The following is a 20,478-nucleotide window of genomic DNA, read 5'->3' on the forward strand; positions in this document are numbered from 1 at the left end:
GCTTTGGTAACTCACACCATAAAACAGATGTGACGGACAACCTCCACTCTACCTTACCCTCTAATATCGGTTCAAAAAGCACACTACACTGTGTTAGAATTATGACTGGAACTATAGAAGTCAGTATGAGCAATCTACCTTCCACATCCATGTGTAACTACTAGAAGCTAGCACTTGGCAACTACCAGCAGGAAGCAAACTTTTGCTGCCATTACATTGCTCCAGCAAAATCTTGAAATATATTTATAGTGTCATTTAGGTATGCATGAATAGCTTCGTCTTTTTAGATAGGATCACCCAGACAAACAAACCCGCACACAATCCAGAACATCTAGCTGCCACACCACTAGAGAAATCATCCTCTTCCTCTATTCACATTAGCTAATAAATACATTATACAAAGCATAAAAGAAATTCAACTTTKATTTCTGTTCCTTGCCATGTACTTGTTTATTCTGATCAACCATAAATGCTTTTTAAAAAAGGTATAAAAACAATCAATTATGTTCCAAACTTCTGCTCAAAAAACAATATAAAAACAAAAACATACCCATCAACAATGTCGCTTTTAGTTAAAGGAGGGGGAAATGTAATACCACAAATACGTGCCAAATGACACCCCATTCCTTATATAGTGCACTTTTGACCAGAACCTTATGGTCAAAGTAGTGTACTATAAAGGGCATAGAGTGCCATTTGGGAATCATGGTTGTTTATAGCTGACATGGTCCAACCAATGACTCAAACAGGACTTAGTAAGATTTTGTTTTTATTTTAAATCAAAATAAAAAACATCACTGCCCTCCAAAAAACACCATGAACAATAAGCATAGCAACATGTTTTTTTACTGATAAAGACAAAAAAAAAAACTGAACATAAGTGAAGATAGAATACCCACTTTCCCCCCTCCAATCGACGCTTGTCCGTTTGGGGGGTTCCTGCACCGGTAAGGTGATAAGTCCATTGGGAGAAAGAGAAAAGTGTATTTCTATTCAAATGCACCATTTCACCACCAGAGTATAGTAGACTTGGTTTGCATCCGAAATAGAACCCTATTACCTATATAGTGTACTGCATTTGTCCAGGGCCCATGATCAAAAGTAGTGCACTACATATGGAAATAGTGTGCCTTTTGGGATATAGTCGAAGACTTGGCCTCTGTCAATCACAAGGAAACAAACATCAAAATTAAATAAAAACAAGGGTCATGAAAATAAAATAAAAAGAGGGGACAGATAAAGGGATGAAAAGAAAAGGTCCACTTGTAGTTGTAAAGTCTCGATATCAATGTCGTCAAGGGGAGAATTTTTTTTTCCTTTGAAAAGTTCTTGTTTCCTTTCTTTCAGTCACTAGCTCGTTTGGAATAGGTCATTATAACCATCCCTCGCTTCCTCAGAATCCCCCACTTCTTTGTTAAAAATCCTCAAAGGGCGTGGTGTCACAGCGAGAGCTTGCAGTGACAGAGTTCTTTGTACATGAGTCTCCTCAGTTTGGGCATGTCCTGCTGGCCGAAGCTGAACGGCTGACCCAGGGCTAGAGTCTTGCAGTACTGGAAGGAACACCGACAGAGACAGGTTAGAAATCATGCTTCCCCCTAGTGTTGGACACAAAGGCCCCGAAAGCAACATCCAGGCCCTCTAGCACCAAATTGCTCTACCTTGCCATTCAGAGGGCAATGTTAAGCAGTTACAATATTAAAGCTATCCAATCCTAAATCTAAATGAGTGACAAGGTCTTGGGAGTAGGGACTAGGCTTGATTTAGAATACAGCACACAAGTGTGTAGTACAAGGACAGCTATGGACCATGGCTCTCTGATTGTAAATCAGGACTTGTACCTACCTGAAGAACAAACGCCCCACAGTCACTGTCATTGTTCTGACGGCCCACATTCTGAAACACACAAACAGTAAATGCACTCAGAATATACCCCCAACAATGTCAAAAACAAAATCTGTTGTTCATTCGTGTAAAGCAATTGTTGTTACACTATGAATCAGAACTGAAGACAAACCGACTCACCATTTTGAAATAGCCTTTCCATCCTGTAAGGAAATCTCTCTGGTCTTTCTTGACAGCCTCCGCCTGCAGATACTTTGCAATATGCTGAGGAGGTGGAAAACAAGAGCCGATTTCGCTTAATTTCAAAGACGACCAAATAAACACCCAAACAGACCATTCTGAACGAGGTGAAACAGATCAGGTGCTGTAACAAATAGAAATCGAGGTGCCACAACATCCTAAATAAACTCAGCAAAAAAAGAAACGTCCTCACTGTCAACTGCGTTTATTTTCAGCAAACTTAACATGTGTAAATATTTGTATGAACATAACAAGATTCAACAACTGAGACAAACTGAACAAGTTCCACAGACATGTGACTAACAGAAATGGAATAACATGTCCCTGAACAAGGGGGGGTCAAAATCAAAAGTAACAGTCAGTATCTGGTGTGGCCACCAGCTGCATTAAGTACTGCAGTGCATCTCCTCCTTATGGACTGCACCAGATTTGCCAGTTCTTGCTGTGAGATGTTACCCACTCTTCCACTAAGGCACCTGCAAGTTCCCGAACATTTCTGGGGGGGAATGGCCCTAGCCCTCACCCTCCGATCCAACAGGTCCCAGACGTGCTCAATGGGATTGAGATCCGGGCTCTTCGCTAGCCATGGCAGAACACTGACATTCCTGTCTTGCAGGAAATCACGCCCAGAACGAGCAATATGGTTGGTGGCATTGTCATGCTGGAGGGTCATGTCAGGATGAGCTTGCAGGAAGGGTACCACATGAGGGAGGAGGATGTCTTCCCTGTAACACACAGGGTTGAGATTGCCTGCAATGACAACAAGCTCAGTCCAATGACGCTGTGACACACCGCCACAGACCATGACGGACCCTCCACCTCCAAATCGATCGCGCTCCAGAGTCAGAGTACAGGCCTCGGTGTAACGCTCATTCCGTCGACGATAAACGCGAATCAGACCATCATCCCCGGTGAGACAAAACTGCAACTCGTCAGTGAAGAGCACTTTTTGCCTGTCTGGTCCAGCGACGGTGTGTTTGTTCCCATAGGCGACGTTCTTGCCAGTGATGTCTAGTGAGGACCTGCCTTACAACAGGCCTACAAGCCCTCAGTCCAGCCTCTCTCAGCCTATTGCGGACAGTCTGAGTACTGATGGAGGGATTGTGCATTCCTGGTGTAACATGGACAGTTGTTGTTGCCATCCTGTACCTGTCCCGCAGGTGTGGTGTTCGGATGTACTGATCCTGCGCAGGTGTTGTTGCACGTGGTCTGCCACTGCGAGGACGATCAGCTATCTGTCCTGTCTCGCTGTCTTCGTCCTCACAGTACGGACATTGCAATTTATTGCCCTGGCCACATCTGCAGTCCTCATGCCTCCTTGCAGCATGCCTAAGGCACGTTCACGCAGATGCGCAGGGACCCTGGGCATCTTTCTTTTGGTGTTTTTCAGAGTCAGTAGAAAGGCCTCTTAAGTGTCCTAAGTTTTCATAACTGTGACCTTAATTGCCTACCGTCTGTAAGCTGTTAGTGTCTTAACGACCGTTCCACAGGTGCATTTTTTTGCAGAGGTTACATGTCAGAGAAGAAAAAAGGTATGGCACAAAACAGAACGTTGACTCAGATTTTAGCAAGCAAAATTTCTCTGTGTGACCCATGGTCAGGTCTCACTTGGGAAAGAGATGTTCTGACCTTAACTGGACTTCTGGGTTAAATATGCATTTGAAAGATGGCTGTCTCACCTTTGGGCAGCGTCGGTTGAGAGTGCGTTGGGAGTCAAAGTAGGTGATTGCCCTACGGGGGATGTCTACGCTGACCAGGGACCAGTGGACCTCCAGGTGGATGGGGATCAGGAGGAGATCCTTCTTGAAGATGTCCACCTGGGAGGGAAGAGGTAGGAACATGTTCAGGCATTGGTGGTTTAAGGCCCGGGTCTCTATGCGTAACAGATTTTCCCCCTCATTGTATTAGTGACAGGTGCACAAATGTCAATTGGTTCACAATTTGTTGCATATTTAGTAATAATGCAAATATACTGACAACATTTGATTGCTTGATTGAGAAAGGATAATGCAAAGTGGGTATATTGAGGACAACGAAACAAAAAAACTATTAGATAACGAATAGCTTTATGGTTCCTTACATTCTTTGTCCATCGTTTGACTCCATCGTAGCCTTTCGTCCTCAACTTGTCGTAGAAGAAACTGTTGAAGAAGTGAACCTGAGAGAGAAGGAAAAAAAGACATCAGATGCTACAGATGTTCTCCTTCACTGAATATACAGTGGCAAGAAAAAGTATGTGAACCCTTTGGAATTACCTGGATTTCTGCATAAATTGGTCATAACATTTGATCTGATCATCTAAGTCACAACAATAGACAAACACAGTGTGTGTAAAGCTGGAAAGGGTTACAAAAGCATCTCTAAAACTGTGGATTGATGAACATCAAGGTTAAGGCAAATGGTCTACAAATGGAGAAAGTTCAGCACTGTTGCTACTCTCCCTATGAGTGGCCGTCCTGCAAAGATGACTGCAACAGCGCAGTGCAGAATGCTCAATGAGGTTAAGTAGAATTCTAGTGTCAGCTAAAGACTTACAGAAATATCTGGAACTTGCCAACATCTCTGTTGACGAGTCTACGATACGTAAAACATTAAAAACAAGAATGGTGTTCATGAGAGGACACCACGGAAGAAGCCACTGCTGTCCAAAAAAACATTGCTGCACGTCTGAAGTTTGTAAAAGAGCACCTGGATGTTCCACAGCGCTACTGGCAAAATATTCTGTGGACAGATGAAACTACAGTTGAGTTGTTTGGAAGGAACACAACACTATGTGCGGAGAAAAAAAGGCACAGCACACCAACATCAAAACCTCATCCCAACTATAAAGTATGGTGGAGGGAGCGTCATGGTTTGGGGTTGCTTTGCTGCTTCAGGGCCTGGACAGCTTGCTCTCGTCGACGGAAAAATGAATTCCCAAGTTTATCAAGACATTTTGCAGGGGAATGTTAGGCTATCTGCCAATTGAAGCTCAACAGAAGTTGGGTGATGCAAAAGGACAACGACCCAAAACACAGAAATAAATCAACAACAGAATGGCTTCAACAGAAGAAAATACACCTTCTGGAGTGGCCCAGTCAGAGTCCTGACCTCAACCCGATTGAGATGCTGTGGCATGACCTCAAGAAGGCAGTTCACACCAGACATCCCAAGAAAATTGCTTAACTGGAACAGTTTTGTTAAGAGGAATGGTCCAAAATTCCTCATGACCGTTGTGCAGGTCTGATCGGCAACTACAGAAAATGTTTGATTGAGGTTATTGCTGCCAAAGGAGGGTGAACCAGTTATTAAATCTAAGGGTTCACATACTTTTCTCACCCTGCACTGTGAATGTTTACACGGTGTGTTCAATAAAGACATGAAAACCTATATTTGTTTGTGTTATTAGTTTAAGCAGACTGTGTGTCTATTGTTGTGACTTAGATGAAGATCAGACCAAGTTATGAGACATTTTTGCAGAAATACAGGTAATTCCAAAGGGTTCATACTTTTTCTTGCCACTGTACTGTATTCAGGATAAATATTATGGATTTTGTTGAAGTAGTATATTGTGGAAGTATGTTGTATTATACATTTAAAATGGTTCCTACCTTCTCGGACACCGAGTCCATCACAAGGTCACCATACATGTTCATGACCTAAAGAAGAAGAGACATTGAATAAACAATGCCTTGCTTTTAATCTGTTCAAAAGTAACAGATATTTGCATACAGGGCTCAATCTTAACTAGACATACCCACATATACAATTTTGCATAAGTCATGCAATATTTCAATGCAGAAAATGCTAAATGTATGCAGAAATTCAGGTTACAAATCAAATCTTAGTCACATGCGCCGAATACAACAGTGAAACAAACGCTTACTTACGAGCCCCTAACCAACAAGTTTAAAAAAAAATACAGAACAGATTAAGAAATAAAAGTAATTAAAGAGCAGCAGTAAAATAACATTAGCGAGACTATATACAGTCGTGGCTAAAAGTTGAGAATGACACAAATATGAATTTTCAAAGTCTGCTGCCTCAGTTTGTATGATGGCAATTTGCATATACTCCAGAATGTTARGAAGAGTGATCAGATGAATTGCAAAGTCCCTCTTTGCCATGCAAATGAACTGAATCCCCAAAAAACATTCCCACTGCATTTCAGCCCTGCCACAAAAGGACCAGCTGACATCATGTCAGTGATTCTCTCGTTAACACAGGTGTGAGTGTTGACGAGGACAAGGCTGGAGATCACTCGGTCATGCTGATTGAGTTCAAATAACAGACTGGAAGCTTCAAAAGAACGATGGTGCTTGGAATCATTGTTCTTCCTCTGTCAACCATGGTTTCCTGCAAGGAAATACGTGCCGTCATCATTGCTTTGCACAAAAAGGGCTTCACAGGTAAGGATATTGCTGCCAGTAAGATTGCACCTAAATCAACCATTTATCGGATCATCAAGAACTTCAAGGAGAGCGGTTCAGTTGTTGTGAAGAAGGCTTCAGGGCGCCGAAGAAAGTCCAACAAGCGCCAGGACCGTCACCTAAAGTTGATTCAGCTGCGGGACCGGGGCACCACCAGTACAGAGTTTGCTCAGGAATGGCAGCAGGCAGGTGTGAGTGCATCTGCACGCACAGTGAGGCGAAGACTTTTGGAGGATGGCCTGGTGTCAAGAAGGGCAGCAAAGAAGCCACTTCTCTCCAGGAAAAACATCAGGGACAGACTGATATTCTGCAAAAAGTACAGAGAGTACAGTGCCTTGTTCAGGGGCAGAACGACAGAATTTTACTTGGTCAGCTCGGAGATTCGATCTTGCAACCTTTTGGTTACTAGTCCAACGTTCTAACCACTAGGCTACCTGCCGCCCCCACATACACACACACTATGTCCCCATGTGCAGTTTCAAACCGTAGTCAGGCTTTTTTATGGCAGTTTTGGAGCACTGGTTTCTTCCTTGCTGAGCAGCATTTGAGGTTATGTCTATATAGGACTCGTTCTACTGTGGATATAGATACTTTTGTACCCGTTTCCTCCAGCACCTTCACAAGGTCCTTTGCTGTTGTTCTGGGATTGATTTGCACTTTTCGCACCAAAGTACATTCATCTCTAGGAGACAGAACGCGTCTCCTTCCTGAGCTGTATGACGGCTGCGTGGTTCCATGGTGTTTATACTTGCTTACTATTGTTTTTACAGATGAACGTGGTACCTTCAGGCGTTTGGAAATTGCTCCCAAGGATGAACCAGACTTGTGGAGGTCTACAACTTATTTTCTGAGGTCTTGGCTGATTTCTTTTGATTTTCCCATGATGTCAAGCAAAGAGGCACTGAGTTTGAAGGTAGGCCTTGAAATACATCCACAGGTACACCTCCAATTGACTCAAATTATGTCAATTAGCTTATCAGAAGCTTCTAAAGCCATGACATTATTTTCTGGAATTTTCCAAGCTGTTTAAAGGCACAGTCAACTTAGTGTATGTAAACTTCTGACCCACTGGAATTGTGATACAGTGAATTATAAGTGAAATAATCTGTATTTTTTTTATTTTTTTTAAACACTTTCAGGTTTGTTTATCAGTTTGTGCCACTTTAGTTCATCGCTCTCTGAAAGTGCTGATTAAAAATTATTTTGGTCATTTCTAGAATACACTGTGTCTGTATGAGTGAGGGGAGTCATATGAATGGAGTTAAAAACAAGGCTGACATGGTATATAAAGATGTACAATTGTAACATCACAAGCCCATAAAAAAATATGTTTACATAGACGTTCATTTGACAAACTACAAAAGTGTTAGTAAAGGGTCCCACCCACTTGGTCATTGAGCCAATTCTGTCCATACAACGTGCTTAAGTCATCCATGGTAAGGACATGACGCTTGTAGTTGACACGGAACCCTCGCACCATGGCCGTGCCAGACGACCTCTGGTAGGACTGGATTAGATGTTGGACCACTACTTTCCTGTTGGAAATGGAAACATGAGATGAGCTATATGGAACTTTTACAAAAGCTTTTCTGCATTATACCACCTTGTCTTTTTGGGAAATATCAGATGGAACTGTATCAGTCAAGGATTACTTGAACCATAAACATTTGTTTCTCGTTAAAACTTTACACTGGGCAACAGCTGGGTCATATTCATTAGTGCACAACATAGCGAGAGTCCAACTTGTCTGTACCAGTTTTCAGTTTTCTTCCCTTTGCTTCCCAAGCCCTGGTGATGAACAGGGGGTTCCATCACAGATGGGTTACATCACGATCTTCAATTTGTAACATTTGTGTCTTGTCATAACACGAAGACTCATTTCCATGAACATACTCAGAACCTGGGTGATACTAATAACATGTGGGTGGTTTCCATTCCCTTTGTTCCAATTCACTCTGACAGATTGTGTTGGGAATGTTAAAAACAACTAATTTGGAGGTCTAAAAATCATAGAATTGGAATGATTCTAATTCTATGTCTGAAATTAGAGTGCTGCGTAGAAGCTAGAAGGAACACGTGACTACTCTCCAGGACAGATGTACTTGGTTTACATTCCACCTGGCCTTGGCAAAGAGCACCAAGCTTTTTATGGCCAACATTTAAAAGGAACCTCACATTAGGCAGACATCAGGGATATCAGATTGTATAAATATTAGGCTGTGTTGGTGTTGCTCTCTACAAGACATTATGATTCATCTGTGTTTGTACTGTATGTGTGGGCACTGTGTGAGAATGTGCACCTGTGCGTGTATTTCTTTGCATGTCTGTCCGTGTTCGCACATCTGCCTGTGTGTGTGAACGTGTATACTATGTGTGTGTGTGTGTGTACACGTCTCAGACCTGTGAGGCTGTGAGAAGTTGTCGTTGAAGATGTCTTTTAATTTCTCCACCACGTCGTCAGCGTGGATGGGGATCAGACTGCCGTACTTCTGGAGGGAGTCATCCAGGATCCCTGAGACAACGGGAAAACAATACAGAATGTTGGGAGAGTAATATGGAATCACACTGACTGTAGAGGATTCTGTGACCTTGAGCAGCCAAGGTCAGTCCTATATTCATATCCTGTTGGTAGCAGATGTATAAAGCTAAACCATACCAAAATGTACATATTACCTCAACTACTTCAACTACTTCAACCCCAGGACAATGATTTGAGAAAAGCTTAATATCTTACTTGAACTGGGCCCCGTTTCCCAAAAGAATCTTAAGGCTAAGTTCATCATTAGACCCATTGAGGTAAATTCTATACAATGTAGCAATTTCAATCTCGTCGCAGCAACTTCCCAACGGGCTCGGGAGGCGAAGGCGCCTGGCACAAGGAGTCGCTAGAGCACGATGAGCCATGTAAAGCCCCCTCCGGCCAAACCCTACTCTAACAACGTTGGGCCAATTGTGAGCCGCCCTATGAGACTCCCGATCACGGACAGTTGTGACAGCCCGGGATCAAACCCAGGTCTGTAGTGACGCCTCTAGCACTGCCTTACACCACTGCACCACTCGGGAGGCCCCCTGCCCAATGATTTCAATAGCAGGAAATCCCTGAGTTACTTCATTACATAACATAATTTAAACTAGAAAAGGTCATTTTCCCGAAGCAAAATGGTATGTTTCAGTTTACCATGCACACAGCTCATGTGTTCCTCAGTGAGAGTGACTTCCACAGGTTTCTCTCTGACGATGGAGTACGATGAGGCCTCTGGTCCCCTTCTTCCGCTTTCCACCAGACCACCCATCTGACTGGACTGGTAGTCTCCTGAGTAACCATTCAACCTGTTGTCTGCAGGGACGACAAAGGTCTAGTAAGTGAATATTATGAGATAATTATAGTATAGTTTATATAAAAATGGTGATACCTTTTGAGATGGTTAGTCACAGTCATTGAAACATATCAGCCCAGTGCCAACACAAGCGTTCCAATTTTGCCAACAGTGGGTATATTAGATAAGAATTGTTTGCCAGCAGAATAGAGACTTGAGTGTACCCTCTGTTGTTTTGATCATATCAACAGCCCTTTCGAACACTGAGTCTTCAGTTTGTCAGATACACCTTCCATGGGATCATCTCACCTCTTTCAGACCCACCGAGCCTCTCATCATCTGACAGTGGGCTGCTCAGACCCGGGTCCACTCCCCTCCCCTGGCGGTTGGAATACAAACTATACCGACGCCAACTCCTCGCCCTCCTGTGCCCCAGGGTGCCCACCCACTGTGCCCGGTGACGCCAGGTCTTCCAATGCTGGGTGAGACGGAGCCGTAGACCTTCATGGGAGTGGAGCTTCCTCCAGCGCCTCAGCCTGCGCTGCCTGAACCCGTTGAGCCTGGACGGGATAGGGACGCTGGGAAAGTCCCTGGCTTCAGGTTCGGCCTGGTTGTTGTCATGGTCATCCAGTGGTGATTGCAGCTGGTGATGATGATTCTGCTCTTGTAGGTATGTGGTGGGGACCATGTGTGGGACCTCCCATACGACCTCAGCCTCCTCTCCTTCCTCCTCAGCCTTCTGTTCTTCCTCCTCCTCCTCCTCATCCCAGCCCTCACCTTCAAAATCTTCCTCATCGTTTTCCCCCTCCATCTCCTCGGCCTCCCAGGCCACCCTTTCCTTCTGGCCCAGCTTTAGGGGCATGGGGCTGGGAATCTGGTGGGTTGAGGTGGGGTCCATCTCCAGGTGACCCCCGGAGATTGCTACATCACCACCTCCATCCCCACTGTCCTCCTGGCCCACAGCTAGGCCCAGCTGCCCCTGCCAACGGTTCTGTGCTAGACTGCTACCACTGTCCCTCATGGTCCACGGGCACCCCACAACCTGCGCCAGCTCGTCGCCTGGGGAACGAGTAAGGGGGAGAAATTAGAGACAAATGTCACATGATGCACCTCCAATGTTTTTCAGTAGGTAGGACACTACTATAATAAGCACATCTACAACATGCAAAGCAAGTGCATAGAATTTTGCAAGCATGACTGTAACCACATGTTGGTTTCTGCAACTCATTAGGGCATAAAACTAGTACATTACTTTCCGGTTAGCCGAATTATTGTATGCAGCTCAACGCTTCTAAATTTCAACATAGCGTGCATTGATGCATTTACATCCTGTGCCTTGCGAACGCCATTCATTTTGGTAGTCATTAATTGTAACATGCAGCTGGCGAGCTAGCAGGCTGCACTTTATATAAGAAACCTGTAAACTGGAAACAAAAGATAACTATTGACGATGCAGAAAAGTGAATGATATGTCATCATGTATTCAATGTTGCTCACAGACGCTGGCAAGGAGGCTAGTTAACTATGCAGTTAATAGCTGTCGTTTGCAGCTAACGTTAGCAGCTGATAACTAGTTAACGTTAATGGGATAGCGATGAAACATGTTTAGCTTGCTTCGACAGGACCGAAGTTAACTTTAAACTATCAAAACTATTTTACAGTTTGGTATGTTATTTTGTATGCACATTGTATAAACAATACATGAGTAACCAATTAAGCGAAAAACGATGCTAGCTACTTCGCAAGCTAACATTAGCTAAATAGCAACATAAACTGGTCGCCTATCGTTTTTGTCTCAAGTAAAATGCAACCCCGCACTCACCGTTAAACTGCAGTTTTGGGCAAATGTGTTTCTTATATACAGTTAAACGTTTGCGTAGTGTTTTTTTTATTATTTTTGGGACCAAAACAGACGCGACTTTTCTGTTAAACCTCATTCAATGAAGCAGACACTGATGTAGTAAAGCAATCGTCACCACCCCCCCAGCTAACATTGATCCCTTTTCCGGACTTCCGGTTTCAAGAAAATAACATTGCTTTTAACAGAAAGGGATGGCAGTTATACGACACTGTGAATAATAATAATAATAACATATATTGAAATAAATGTTTGATAGTCTATAAGAGGTGCAAAGGAAGAAACAGTGTAGCAAGGCGAATTTATGCTAAAAACCCTCTCGACTGACAACACACGAAACCCGTCGCGTCATTTATGACCTATCTTAAGCGGTGCAGGTAAGAGTAGCACATTTTCGGCATTTTTTAAGATTTTGCTTCTCATGAAGTTAGAATAAATGTGTTATATCAGCTATGGATGTGCTGCATAATAGAAAATAGACATTATACACAGTGGAATCAGTGAAATTATGACAGGTGGTGAGTTCTCGTGCAGTGAGCTTTGTTCTGTTATGAAAGTTTTTGTTTATTTGCTTGTTGGTGTCAACAAAATGGCACGTTGATGTAGCCTAGGTGATTGTGACAATCAATGTTATGAGGGTGACAGCTATTTGCTGGTAGAGCAAATTGATCGTTTTTGAAAGTCTACGTGATGTCATGCATGGTTTTGTCAGAAATTGACCCTTGCTCTACATAGCTGATTGTCTGGAAGGGACTTTTGAACTACACAACACGTGGCCTCCACTGCCATTGCGTGCTCTCTCTGCAGGTTCTTAAGAATGTTATCCAGCTAGRTAAGCATCTTGTTCATTTTAGTAAAGTGCCTTACATAATATAATGAGTATCCACAGCTACACCAAGGCTAAGTACTACCGGAGTGACAAGATGGAGATGGGTCTGCCTGACTTCCCTAGTGGACCTCTGGACATATACAGGAAGAAAGCATCCTTCAACTGGAAAGAGATGGTCATGTTCCTTGAGGGAGAGGACATGCTAGCATTGAAGGTAGGCTTTGTAATGAGCATTAAGGGTAGGCCATGTGTGGTGGCATTTTACAGTATTACCAAATGAGGAGAGTTACAAACTACACACCAGTCAGAGTTATACTTAAACTTCATCTTTAATAAGCTTTAAGCTTTAGCCTTTGACTTTCAACAATTCACTATCTATAATGAATTGTGAGAGTGACTACAGAAAAATACAAAGATCTTTTATAGCCAAGATACACCCCTCTCAACTTACATGACGAACCACAGATCTTAGGAACTCTTCACAAAGGGACTTTTACTTGAGAAAGGAGTATCCCTTAGCCAGATAGCATTCGCTATAAATTATCGCTCAGTTTGGTCTCTAAAACGAGGTTCTAATCTCGTTCCTGGTACTTCATAGTACAAAAACATTACCTCATCCAAGGCATAACTAAATTGTCAACTCTAGATACTCCCATCTCAGGTAAACCCCCTCTTTACCCCACTCCTGACAAGCTCACTGAGGGGAGTGAGCCTCTAGGTCATACACTGTCCCAGGATAAGTGTAAGATGAGAGAGGACATACAATGTTTTCAGACACTGCCATACATCTCCCCCAATGGGAAAAGGAGGGAGTGACTGGTGCACAGACATTGTGGAGACAAGTAATTGGTTCCCCATTAATCACGCCATCCCTTCACATGGTTTAAGAATAGGTAAAGACACATTCACATATGAAGACAATGTTCCATTCTGTTCTCTTCCTTTTCTGATATTCTGCATAGCACCAGGGACATGTGAAAGACAAGTCTGACCTCTCCCCTCTCTGGGCCCCAAGTGACTGAGCCCTAGCTGAGGGAAAAGTGCAACTGCCAACACTATAGTCCAAAAGGATACATTCTAATGACAAGTATCTCACATAAGCATATTATATAAATAAAACATCTTATTTATCTATGTTACCCAACTAATTCTGATTCATCTGCCACACATGTCAGAGCCTTCTATTTGCAAATAGAAAGCTCTGGGCTATGTAAAGAAACTCTGACAACGGAAACTGACTGTTAGACCTATTCTTAGAGGAATATCTTACACAAGTCACTTTAGAATATTTTCTCCCATAATTACACAGCAACACGTGTTCCGGATGTTGGAGAACGACCCTATCTTCGCCCGGCAGCCCGGCGAGGACATGTCAACGGAGAGGATGCGTGAGGTCACTTTCAGACGGTGTAAACAGCTGTTCCGGTATGACTTCTTGACACGCGATGACATCATGGCGAACCCGTGGAGTACGGTAGTGCTCAACGACTGTCTGGGCATGTACGATTGGTCATTGGGCGCCAAGTACTTCCTCAACAAAGGGGTGAGTTTAGATGGATGGAGGGAGAGAGAGTTAGATAGGTAGTGCTCAAGGACTGTCTGGACATGTACAACTGGTCACTGGGGGTTAAGTTCTCCCTCAACAAAGGGGTGAGGGTTGTCAGTAGTTACGACCCTAAGTTTTGGTGTTTTATTAGGATCAACTATTAGCTGCTGCTTCTTCCTGGGGTCCACAAAAACATGAAACATGTCTATTGATGTTCTGTATTATGTCAAGAACAGCTCAAGGACAGAACTACATCATTTTTTTAAGGCACACTTAGCCTACATATCAATACACACAAACTATCTAGGTCAAAAAGGGGAGAGACGTTGTGCCGTGAGGTGTTGCTTTATCGCTTAAAAAAACAAAACAGGTTTGCTGTTCATTTGAGCAATATGAAATGGAGTGGAGTTCCATGCATTAATGGCTCTATATCATATAATACTGAATTTGTACTGGATTTGGGGACTGTGAAAGTGAGTTAACCCACTCACTTTGATGATCTCCCATGCAAGTCTATCTATTGCCTCTAAGCCTTGACCTTTAGTCATATGCATGTTGTTGAACTTCTGGACAGTATGACATTATGCATGTATCTTCTCAAGAGTAATGATATGAGAGGTTACAGTATAATCACATTCATGCTCTGTTTCAGATGTTTGGTGCGACTGTGGCCAACTCCGGATCCCAGAGACACAGACAGTTTGTGCAGGATACAGAGGACATGATGGTAAACAAACAATCATCAGCATTCACATTAATTGATATTTACCTTCTCACTTTCAAATGTATTGGAATCAATGTAAACACATCTTAAAATGTATTTCATTGTTCCTTATAGTGGCAGGTTATTGCCTTTCATTGTGTTATGTAAATATGCTCTTTGACCTGTATGCTGCTAGCTATGCACAGACTCTCATTAGAATGCTGTAGCTAAAAGACTACTTGTTGCACAAATGGTTATTTAATAGCATTTTTAAAATTATACAACAGACCATTTATTTCTCTACTTCAAAAAACATGTATGCCAGTCACACAAAGCTGTTGAAATACAATGTAACCGTTAGTGGTGTCCCACGTCCTAAGCTGCACCTGTTGTTGTTTGTCTGTCCACAGACGTTTGGATGCTTTGCATTGACAGAGCTGAGCCATGGCAGCAATACCAGAGCTATGAGGACCACAGCCAAGTATGATCCCAGCACACAGGTGGGTGGGACACAGATCACCGCAAGGCCTCTGACTCCATTAGAACAGTAGTGCATTCTATACTGAATATTGAATTATTTCATCTGTAGATTTTGAATGTGTCGGTCTCCTTTTTTWAAATTTTAATGCCTTTTGTTCGTATCTTGCAATTCAGCTTTTAGCTGTGTATGTATACACGATCAAATAAACCTATATATATTATGATCGTTAGTCTGTACTAAGAATACACTATACTCAAGTGAACTCTCTCTTTCAGGAGTTTGTGATCCATTCCCCTGATTTTGAGGCTGCCAAGTTCTGGGTGGGGAACCTGGGGAAGACGGCTACACACGCTGTGGTGTTCGCCCAGCTCTACACCCCCGACGGAGTCTGTCACGGCCTGCACTCCTTCATAGTTCAGGTACAGTGAGCATATTTAAATGAACCTTTTGTATACATGTACTACTTTGTGTCCTCAGAGTTAGCAATCCTTTAGGATTTCCCAAAAACAATCACAAAACAAATCTTACATTTTAAAACTAGAACATGCTTCTACTGTCTTTGCTGGTGAAACTGTGATATTGTAACCTAAATGAATGTGTTTGACAGGTCAGAGATCCCAAGACTTTGCTGGCGATGCCAGGAGTAATTGTTGGAGATATGGGCAAGAAGCTCGGCCAGAACGGACTGGACAATGGGTAAGTTCAATACCATATGTTTTATTGCGAATAAAACTATGCATTTCTCCTCATCACACCACTGCATTCTATGGCATTCAGTCAAAATGAGCACCAGTAATAATATTACTGTAATATTACTAAAGAGAGAGTAATATTCATTGTAAACTTTGGTGGTGACACTCCGCAAGACCACCAGAGGGCAGTAGAATCCTACTTTAAATTACTCTAGAACTTCCACAATGTCCTGTGGAACAGACGTTTCAACCGTGAGAATGTTCTTTTTAATGAATGTTTTAATATTCTCTCCCAGGGTGTGGAGGATTTCTACAGTACCAGTGCTTAGAAATAGGCTGTACTATATACATCACCACACTAACTATGATTTGAAGTGTATTCCTAAGATAGGCTCAGACTTTTGTGCATGTCTTTTGTTTCCCGTACCAGGTTTGCGGTGTTTCACAATGTCCGAATCCCTCGGGAGAATATGCTGAATAAGACCGGTGATGTCACCCCTGAAGGACACTACGTCACACCTTTTAAGGTGAGGAAACGCACACACGCATGATGAACATCTTTTGTTCCTCTATGGAAAAAATATATAAGGAAGGAAGTAGAAATCACATTTTTACAACTAACTACGAGTATGACTATGATCAAATATATACACTCTGTTCTTCTCTGGCTCAGAGCAAAATAGTTTAGRGTTTAAAGTTCTAGCCGGGATTCCAACTCCAACCTTCTAAAGAACTTGGCTAGGCTCTACTCAGTCGTGACAGTGATGGGATGTCAAATTAAAACATAACAACAAACATTCTGGTTCGTAGTCTTCAGACAGCCACGCCTGATCTCACACTAAGACTCTTTAATCTGTTTTTGTTCCAAACAAACATGGATGGGTTTGACCTGACACACGTGCACGCACACACACAAACATGGATGGGTTAGACAAACGTGTGAAAAGAAAATACCAGGGCTCTCTGGGTTCTCTTGAATGATGGGAACTTGGTAGGAGGAGGCTTCTGAGGAAACAAATAATGACTGGGGGAGGTGGTAGGCCTTAATTGTTTTGCGGTTCGTTTCAGTTTCAAGTTTTATTAGTCATATTTATGGGATACGCATGGTTTACATTGTCCAACGGAATGCTTACTTGCATGTTCCTTCTCGACAATGCAACTCGCCTGAGACATAATAAAAGATAAGAATATAAAACTTAAAGTAAACGGCTCAGTAGAATAGAATAAACATTTAAGTATGATACAGGAGTTACGATTGGATCCCCAGCAAGGCCCTGCATGCTGGTCAAAATTGGTACCTTTTTTACTGCTGGTTTTAATTGGTAACTAGGAGACTAAAGGAATAAGTGGTTAGAAAGAAAGGGTGAGGGAAGGGTTGGAAAATGCTTCTGTACACATGATAAATGTAAGGGGAGCTAATCAGTTGATTTAGTCTTTGAGTGGGATTTCCCTCTTGAATCAGATTTGAAGTGAATACTTACTTGACAAGAGTTTTACACTCTTGCACAAGCCCTATTTTTCAAAGTTTATTTAAGGGCCCCCAGAAATAAACTATGAAAGCTATGAAACTATAGAAAAACTGAACATTTTAATATTCTGAAACTCAATGTTAATCCCTCCCTCCCTCCTCTCTCTGGCCCCCAGGACCCTAACAAGCGTTTCGGGGCGTCCCTGGGTGCCCTGTCGGGGGGCAGAGTCTCCATCTCCAGAATGGCTGTGGTCAACCTGAAGCTAGCCATGACTGTAGCTATCCGTTTTTCTGCCACCCGACACCAGTTTGGACCTAAAGATGACCAGGAGATTCCTGTCATAGAGTACCAGCTCCAGGTAATGTACAGTTATGGACCTTTCAGTTGGTTCATGGTTAGGTTGGTGGACATAGGTATAAGCCAGGAGTTTTCCCCCATTTTTCCAGAGACAATCCTGAGGATATGTGTCCCTAATAATCATTCCATTGAAGGTTAAATACGTTTTCTGTGGACCCCCGAGAGGTATGCTACAAAGCAGGATCAATGCGTTAGCCAGCTAATTTGCCTAAATATCCAGAAATAACTTTTTAGAAAGATTTACTCATTAACCAAAAACACATGCGTTTAGCTTTCTTAATAAATCAGAAAATCAAAAGTTATTTAGTTTTTTAAAGGTACCCTGTTGTCGGCAGGTAGCCTAGTGGTTAAGAGAATTGGGCCAGTAATGGAAAAGTCGCTGGTTCGAATCCTCCAGTCAGCAAGGTGGAAAAATCTGCCGTTCTTGAGCAAAGCAATTAACCCCCAACAATAACTGCTCCCCGGGCGCCAATGACGTTGATTAAGGCAGCACCCCCGTACCTCTCTGATTCAGATGGGTTGGTTTAAATGCGGAAGGCACATTTCGGTTGAAGGTATTCAATTGTGGAAATGACTCGGTATCCTCTTCCCTTTGTCTGGCTGCAGCAATGGCGTCTGATCCCGTACCTGGCGGCCGTGTACGCTCTGGACTACTTCTCGAAATCCTTCTTCGGGAACTTTGTGGAGTTCCAGATCGGTATGATGATGAAGGACAATAGCGACAGACAGGTAAGGAAGGGAAGGGGGGGGGGGGGGACCGAGATGGAGAGACAGTGGAGAGAGAGGAAGGGAGAGAGAGACAAAAGAAGAAATAGGGAGAGCGAAAAAGACATACACATACACCCATAGTTAGTTCTGTGCGGTATGTGTTTTAACTAGGCGGAGCTGGGCAGAGAGATCCATGCCATCTCCTGCTCCAGTAAGCCCCTGGGGTCCTGGACAGCTCAGAGGGGTATCCAAGAGTGCCGTGAGGCCTGCGGAGGACACGGATACCTGGCCAGTAAGTCACACACATAATAATAAAACCCTAGCCCCAACCCTAACCCTAGCTTCATGTCCACATCCTGGTTCTACCTAACCCCAGCCTCAACCCTAACCCTAYCTTCATGTCCACATCCTGGTTCTACCTAARCCCAGCCTCAACCCTAACCCTAGCTTCATGTCCACATCCTGGTTCTACCTAACCCCAGCCTCAACCCTAACCCTAACTTCATGTCCACATCCTGGTTCTACCTAATCCCAGCCTCAACCCTAACCCTAACTTCATGTCCACATCCTGGTTCTATGTAACCCCAGCCTCAACCCTAACTTCATGTCCACATCCTGGTTCAACCCTAACTTCATGTCCACATCCCAATTCAACCCTTGCCTCAACCACAACCCTAACCCTAATCCACATCAAATCTGTCTCCTAATAATGATGCTGGATGTTGACTCCCTTGTAGTGAATCGTCTGGGGAGCATCAGGGATGACAACGACCCTAACTGTACATATGAGGGAGACAACAACGTGCTCCTACAGCAGACCAGCAACTACCTCCTCAGCCAACTACACGCCAAACAACAAGGTTAGTATTAACACCAGGAACACTTTGTTTCATGGTCTGCTTCTAAATGCTTTATAACCCATTATGGGACTGCTTTGTAAATCATTACATATCAGTTTCAGAGAAACTGTGAAATCCTAAAGACACTGGGGGCAGCTCATTATTTGTGTGCTATTGAAATATTTAGATTTTACGCATGAGATTGTAATGTTAACTGTTTGTCTCACTGTTTTATGTGCTGGTTTAGTTGCTGTTTTTGTAGATGGAGTGAGGATTGTGTCACCACAACCAGCTTATAAGCTGCTTATAAATGTCTTATGAATGTCTTATAAACTATTATTTGTTCGTTGTAGATGGAGTGAGGATTGAGTCTCCACTAGAGTCTGTCAACTTCCTGGAAGACTTTGACAGCATTCTGGAGACCAGGTTCACGGCAACGTCGGTAGAGGAGTGCATGGACTCTGCAGGTACCAACACACACACACACTTGTGTCTACAGCTACAACACACACAACTCTCTCTAGTCACCACTCTGCTCCGTGCAGAAATTGCCTATGGCCAGTTAGTTATGTAAGATGCCCAGTGTTATTATACTACTGGAAAGTGCTTTACTGGAAAGCTATTTGTCATGATGCCAGAGGTAACACCCACTCTCCAGTTGTCACATCTGGTAGAAGGCAAGCAAAGCCATACTGACCCTCTGAAGGACCCCATTCCCCCGCCAGGGCAAGCTGCCCCTGGAAGTGCCTGTTTAAAGCCCTCACAAAATCCCCATCTTTTCTATTGTAATATAGCTCAACCATAGCTTTAATTATAGAGGGCTACAACAAAAGAATCAAAATTAAAAAAGCAATCTAAACAAATAGAATGTGTTGAATCAAACACAGATACGCGCACACACACACACCGGCTTCAGCTGTGTTTTGCATGCTGCTGTGAGACTGAATGAATGCCCTTCCAAGGTAAAGCCGTCCAGACAGCCTCAGTCTCAGAGGGGGAACAGATGATGTGAACCTTGGTTAAAGCTTCTTTCCTCATATGGCATATATATATATATATATCACACACCAAGCCTTCTCTCCCCCATCTGCAAAACATCTGGTCGGTTTATTGACATCATACCACAGAGGGTGACTCAGCCTGCGGGTCGCCTAGCAACACAGGTCAGCTCTGGCATCTAATTGGCTG

At 43.2% G+C, this 20,478-nt stretch overlaps 2 protein-coding genes across 3 annotated transcripts in view; one reads left to right on the forward strand and one right to left on the reverse strand.

Annotated features, from left to right (window-relative positions):
• Positions 1-902: 902 nt before the first annotated feature.
• Positions 903-11,800, reverse strand: LOC111952350 (sentrin-specific protease 3). The gene is made up of 11 exons (XM_023970936.2): positions 11,631-11,800; positions 10,118-10,867; positions 9,670-9,828; positions 8,892-9,003; positions 7,879-8,026; positions 5,673-5,720; positions 4,163-4,240; positions 3,762-3,899; positions 2,023-2,106; positions 1,843-1,893; positions 903-1,550 (listed from the first exon to the last, which is right to left on the reverse strand). The coding sequence occupies exons 1-11, from the start codon at positions 11,743-11,745 to the stop codon at positions 1,440-1,442; spliced, it is 1,794 nt and encodes a 597-aa protein (XP_023826704.1). The 5' UTR covers positions 11,746-11,800; the 3' UTR covers positions 903-1,439.
• Positions 11,801-11,930: 130 nt separating this feature from the next.
• The window catches only part of acox3 (acyl-CoA oxidase 3, pristanoyl), a 25,902-nt gene continuing 17,354 nt past the window's right edge, over positions 11,931-20,478 (forward strand). The window contains exons 1-13 of one of the 2 annotated variants that reach the window (XM_023970917.2): positions 11,931-12,043; positions 12,556-12,709; positions 13,805-14,038; positions 14,694-14,768; positions 15,155-15,244; positions 15,501-15,644; positions 15,833-15,921; positions 16,348-16,444; positions 17,562-17,744; positions 18,350-18,472; positions 18,623-18,743; positions 19,189-19,311; positions 19,644-19,757. In XM_023970917.2, the coding sequence (XP_023826685.1) occupies positions 12,021-12,043; positions 12,556-12,709; positions 13,805-14,038; positions 14,694-14,768; positions 15,155-15,244; positions 15,501-15,644; positions 15,833-15,921; positions 16,348-16,444; positions 17,562-17,744; positions 18,350-18,472; positions 18,623-18,743; positions 19,189-19,311; positions 19,644-19,757 (1,570 nt within the window). In that variant the 5' untranslated portion in view covers positions 11,931-12,020. Of the gene's footprint in view, positions 12,044-12,070; positions 12,185-12,555; positions 12,710-13,804; positions 14,039-14,693; positions 14,769-15,154; positions 15,245-15,500; positions 15,645-15,832; positions 15,922-16,347; positions 16,445-17,561; positions 17,745-18,349; positions 18,473-18,622; positions 18,744-19,188; positions 19,312-19,643; positions 19,758-20,478 lie in introns of those variants that run through there. The other variant, XM_023970923.2, reaches the window with a different exon arrangement.

Source organism: Salvelinus sp. IW2-2015, linkage group LG3 (assembly GCF_002910315.2).
Source record: "Salvelinus sp. IW2-2015 linkage group LG3, ASM291031v2, whole genome shotgun sequence".
NCBI classification, from domain to species: Eukaryota; Metazoa; Chordata; class Actinopteri; order Salmoniformes; family Salmonidae; genus Salvelinus; species Salvelinus sp. IW2-2015.

Excerpts from the sequence above, each read along its gene's own strand:
- LOC111952350 (XM_023970936.2), bottom strand. The coding sequence starts at position 11,745 with ATGAGGTTTAACAGAAAAGTCGCGTCTGTTTTGGTCCCAAAAATAATA. Across the intron at positions 5,721-7,878 it reads AGAATTGGCTCAATGACCAA|GTCATGAACATGTATGGTGA; the intron begins GTGGGTGGGACC and ends CTTCTTCTTTAG. Across the intron at positions 4,241-5,672 it reads TGGACTCGGTGTCCGAGAAG|GTTCACTTCTTCAACAGTTT; the intron begins GTAGGAACCATT and ends CTTCTCTCTCAG.